Raw genomic sequence first — 6,000 nt, forward strand, 5'->3', positions numbered from 1 at the left:
AGGCACAACACGCTAAGGGACCCATGGAAGTACCCCCTCCTCAAGCCAAGTGTTAGTTCCAGGGCTCCCTTGTGTCCATACACCCTGCACCTTGGCATGCAGTCTTGGCTATGATCAAGTGTAGTATCTGTTCTTATCAGTTTAACACTGAGTCGACAACAGAGTGAACAGAGAATCACTTGATCGTTGCCATGGCCGGTAAGCATGCATGGAAGCCAAAGCCTTTTTGTGCCCATCCTGGGGTGCCTAAGATCACAGTGGGGTCAGACACTGTGATTATAGGATGTTAAAGAATTCTTGGGCTGGTCACAGCCACTTCTTTTATGATCTTGTCTATTTATTAATTTCACCTCCACAGTTTTGTCACCTTTTTACTTTTTTTTTCACTTGGATCCAATGCATGACCTTTAATGGGTCCCAGCAAGGATCTAGGGGGGGATGTGTGGCCATTAAGCTCCTCCCCCCCCCCCCAAACCTGGCCCCAATGTGGAAGCAAAGACAATAACATTTTATTGGCAGTCCGCTGTTGTTCCTGCTCCCTTGTAAGCCTTTTGGCAGAGGGGAATGGATAAAGGGACTCCCCTAGCCTTGTGGTGAAGGGGGGTTCGAAGACCTTTGCCTCCTGCCTGTGCCTTTTGTGACAGGGTTGTCTGGGCTAAAGAGGCTCCACCTAGCTCCGGTGAACTGAAGTCTGAAGACTATTTCATTGCGGGCCTTGTGGCCGTGTGACTCTGAGGTTTTTGGGCCCTTGTCTCTCTTAAGATGGGTCCACTGTACCCTTATGGCACTTTGGGTGATTTTAATGCATGCTTGGGCTTCAATAGAAAAAAAAAAGATAATGCAGTTCCTTAGAGCAGGCCAAACAAGTGCACGGGGCTAAGCACAAGTTGTAAGGGGTAAGTAAAAGAGGAAAGTTCCTTTGTTGAATAGCATGTAAGCAAGCAACATTTGATACATATTCGTCCATTACAGCAATAAATAAGCCTTATGATATACTGTACCGTGTAAGTGAAAAAGGAAGTGTTATTTCTAAAGGAGTTCCTTTGAAGCTGTGAGTGGTTCCAAGTGCAAATGTTGCATCTTTCCCATTGACAGCAACTTTTTTAATGGTGAGATCCTTGGTATCCAAAATCTAAAAAAAAGAAAAAATTTAAGTAATGTCTGTAAAGCACATTTTACCTATTAAACGCCACACAGTGCAATAAAACACTAAGCGCTAAATAAATACACAATTTACTGACAGTTGTGTAACTGATAAATGGATATGCTGAAATTGCCAAGACTGCATTTTAAAACAGTACATAAGCCTACGCAATCACAAACTGCCATTCTGGGATCTAAAATCTGTTTGCTAAGAACATATAACCGATTAGGTGTGTATTGTGTTAACTGATAGAGCCCTCTATAGACAGGTTCTGGGAGTCAATCCAAATCACTTATATTTGTTTATATTTGTACTGTTTGCTTATAAATATTTTTTATCAAATCAGTGTGTCAGTTGTTTTTGCATAATGAAAGAAAATGTCATTCTAACCAGCATTCCAATATCCATGTATTACAAATAATTCAATGATTAAAGTTAAAGTAAATGGAATTACAACTGAAAGCAGTTTGTCTTAAAATGCCCTTCTCTGTTTCCCAGACTACTCATAGAACCATGTAAACTTTGCATTGATACTCTGCTTTACTCCAAGCGAGACTCCATTCCCACAGTGCCTTGCATGTTCTGCAATTAAATAACCTGGAGGAGGAAAGTTAAATTGGCCATACACGTGAAGATCTTGCTCATTGGTGAGCAGATTGCCATACAAGCCTATCTTTCCCCAATATGCCCTTGTTGATATGGGTGATATTTGGCTGGTTTGATTGTTTGGCTCTAGGGCCAACCTTAACAGAAGTGTGCAAGATACTGAGAGAATTTGAGTCCTGGCTGAAGGAGAACTAGGCAAACTGAGAAGGGAATAACAAAAGACAGGCAAACTCTTTTTACTGCAACAAAAAAATCAATCCTGGAGATAGTTGCTTAGAATTACATTTTCTTTCCTTATGCAAAATAATTGGTAGTCATACCCTTCAATATAAATTCCCAACATAGCTTCTGTGTCTGTTTATTTTATGCATTTTTATTGCATGTACATGGCGCCTTAACATGTATTTTATAATACTAACAAGGTACAGCAATCAGTAAATGCCTGGAGGTGCATGAACAATTCAATTTCTGGAAGACTGTATGATCTGGCTCAGATTCATTGCATTCTTGACTTTAGCAGAACTGTTGACTTAAGGCTGATGACATGAGGGGTGATTTACCTTAAAGAATGCAGTATGCAAAGTGCAAAAAAAAAAAGCCACAATAGGACATTACTTTCACTTTGCTGCAGGTCTCTGTGCTATGTTTTGGAGAGAGGAGACTTGCCACATACCTGAAAAATACAGTGCTGACTGCGTTAGTCAGAGATGTATTGGCAAGAGGAGGGAGGGAGAAAGCACGAATGTCCCCCCACTCAACCCGTAACTTGTGCATCTTTCACACTGCCCTATGGCAGTTGGTAAGGATAAGATGAGTCTGCACGACCATGACGCTGTTTTCTGCACAATTTTTAATTTTGCACTCAGTGCAGAGTGACGCATTCCCAACAGTGCATGTTCTTGTTAGTCCAGTCTAGTACTTGCAGCCGGGTGATAGGTTAATGACCTGTATAGTGTTTTCTTCATCAGTGTATGTCAGACGGTGGAGAAGCAAAATCACCCACGCCACATCACACTGACTTGGATGATGTCTGTCTGGACACAGGTTGTTCTTGGCCTGCAAACTTGTGCTAGAGTGACCATTTTAATTTTTTTTTTTTTTTTTACAAGTAAATCATCTTAATGGAAGTGTTTTCCCACTTGTTTTAATAACAAATACAGAAGAATCACTTAGACAAGGCCCACATGGACATTCACTTCTGTAGCCATGCTCCATGTCCCCCCCAAGCCAAGAGTCCTTGCCCTGTGGGACCCAACCTTATACTACCATATTCAACAAATAGCACCATACTACCTATATCATTTGCTATGACAACCTACTTTAGCCATGCTATATGCCTAGTGACAGCCTACCTCATCCATGCTTTATGCCCAATTCCCAACTATGCTTTAACCATGTTCAACTCCCTTTGCCTTTTTTTTTTTAGACTTGTGTTTTCTTCCCATTAGAAGTTTGTCATACATCTGCTAACTTGTGTTAAACTGCACAGTAAATTTGGACAATGCCACTACATACAATGCAACTTGATCAATCAAGGTCAGATAACACTCGTCCAACAGGGCAAATTTAACCCTATAGTCTGAACCATGCATTTGATTTAATAAAAAAAAGCTGTACCAAAAAAAAGTTCTGCTGTACCAATCTGTGATTTCAGATCCTACCGACTGTAACAATGTTGGTAAGAACTATTAACTATATACACATCTGTATATTCTCTCCCTGAATCAGTCGTACAGGTTGATACATAAGATAGCTTTAAGAAGGGAATACAGGGTTATGGAAGCTAGCTCATAGTGCAAGTTGATCCAGGGACTAGTCCAATTGCTATCTTGGAGTCAGGAAGGAATTTCTTCCCCTTCTGCGGCAAATTGAAGAGGCTGGGGATGTTTGCCTTCCTCTGGAACAACTAGCAGTTAGGCAGGATATAGATAGATAGATAGATAGATAGATAGATAGATAGATAGATAGATATAGGTATAATATCAAAACAGGGGGGTATATATAAGTATAATAAATGCTATTGCATATGTACCCAAATAGGGGTTATTTTGTTACAAAGTTATGATCATAAAATTGATAAGCCACCATACCACGTCAAGGTAAACCCCCGAATGGCGGTCCCTAACTTGTTTTATTTTTTATGTGCATTCTAGCATTACCTGTAATCAATGTCCATTGAACGCTGTTTTTTCACTGAGGGCTAAATCCTCCCCAGCCAGCAATCAGGCTTTTAAAGAGAGATATTCCCAAAACAAACGCCCAATTTTAAAAGCATAGGATCACCACTAGTTTAAAGGGGGGGGTATGGGGTGCTACAACCACTGAAGCTATGCCACAGCTTCCGGCTAAATATACAATATCAAAACAGGGGGGTTGTGGGAGCACTCTAAAATATATATATATATATATATATATATATATATATATATATATATATATATATATATATATATAATAAATGCTATTGCATATGTACCCAAATAGGGGCCGCCATTCGGGGTTTACCTTGACGTGGTATGGTGGCTTATCAATTTTATGATCATAACTTTGTAACAAAATAACCCCTGTTTTGGGTACATATGCAATAGCATTATATATATATATATATATATATATATATATATATATATATATATATATATATTTTAAAGCCTTTAGAGTGCTCCCACAACCCCCCTGTTTTGATTCTATATATATATATATACTTGATGGGCATGCATTTTTTTTTTACCATGTTACTATGACTGGTGCTGGTGGCACATGCAAATGAAGGGACTTGAACAACATGCTAGGTCATGCATTGTGTAAGCCCTATAGTAAATACATTAACCATGTTTCACATCTCAAGCCAAATCCCCTGGCCTCAGTCCCCACGCTGTGGTACCAGGGAGATGCTCCATGCTTGAGAGAAGCCTATATTAGCCATGCTCAATGCCCTGTCATTTGGCTTAGTGCTAAAACTACACAGGAGAATTTGTAGGATGGTGTAAGATCAATAGATTGCATCCTACAAGTTGGATGTAGTCGCATGGAGCAAAATCTAACGGGACGGATACAAAAATCATATGTATAAACGACATGGAAGATTTTTCTATCTGATGCGACAAGCCTGTCAGATTGGACCTGTGTATGCTGCATCTTCATCCAATACCTGATATGTTCTGGCTTTTTCTTCTCATTGAATGTCTGATGTAGATGCAAGAACACACCACGCCATATGACTTAATCTGCTTTTACAATACAACTGCAGAGATCAGATTTTGCAGGATCCTACAAAACCTTGTGCTGTTGCATGTCATGATCTGAAAAAAAATCTGACTCACAAACTCCTGTGTAGTTTAACCCTTAGACAAGTCCCTTAGTCATAATGCAACAAGCCATGTGACACCCCATAGCCGTCTGACACCCTGCTCTTGCCAGGCTCCATGCACTATGGCAGCCAATTGCACTAATATTAGCAGCACGACTCGTTGCCCACAATAAAGGAATTACTGATACAGTACCAGGGATGCCAGCGAGTCCTGCAGAGAACGCACGGTCAGTGATGTTGAAGCTGCGATGGCCCGCGAGGTAAAATCTACGTGCAGTTTAAGATGCATGTGCTTGATATTAAACTTCTCCGGAGAAGCAAAGGAGCTGGGATCTGCCATGTCTGCTGCTGACTGGGAATAAGCGAGCAAGTGCACAAGCTGTCACACCGAACCGCTCCCTCCACTGACTCAATTACGTCTAACAGCGCACACAGGTAGACCGGGAGGCAAAGTATCTTTGAAAAAGCCCAGCATGCACCACGGCCTAATGACGCAGTCGCGTAGCCCTCTGGGCGATGTAGTTTCCCTCTAACTTCCATTTCCGTTTTGCCCTGCGGAAAGGATGTTCTACTGCGAATTGTACATTTGTAGTTTCTGTGTAGAAATTAACTTTGTCAACGGACAATTAAAGTGTGTTTTTATGGGAATGAGGGATCTCAGAAAGTAAAACTTGTAATGAATTGTGAGAAAGGGGTCAGATGGAATTTAGGTGCTCAGTACAACAAAGCTGCCCGTGGAATGAAATAGATATTCCAAGTCGGGTTACAGATTCAAAATGTGGCATCATGAGTGGTGCCATAAAATGTACCCATTGCCAGCTTTTAAGGTTGCCACCTTTTCTGGAAAAAAATACCGGCCTTCCTATATATTTATCTTTTTTCCCTATTAATACCATTGGGATCATCCATCATTTTTACCAGGCCAGTAAAATACTGGCCA

The 6,000-nt window shown here is 40.6% G+C and overlaps 1 protein-coding gene across 1 annotated transcript in view; it reads right to left on the reverse strand.

The window, feature by feature from the left end:
• The window catches only part of lta4h.L (leukotriene A4 hydrolase L homeolog), a gene marked incomplete at its 5' end in the record, with an annotated part of 30,412 nt that extends 24,947 nt beyond the window's left edge, over positions 1–5,465 (reverse strand). Inside the window, 2 exon segments of the mRNA NM_001091767.1 lie at positions 1,002–1,132; positions 5,254–5,465. Coding sequence (NP_001085236.1) covers positions 1,002–1,132; positions 5,254–5,400 — 278 coding nt within the window.
• Positions 5,466–6,000: the final 535 nt, after the last annotated feature.

This window comes from Xenopus laevis, chromosome 3L, assembly GCF_017654675.1.
Source record: "Xenopus laevis strain J_2021 chromosome 3L, Xenopus_laevis_v10.1, whole genome shotgun sequence".
Lineage (NCBI taxonomy): Eukaryota > Metazoa > Chordata > Amphibia > Anura > Pipidae > Xenopus > Xenopus laevis.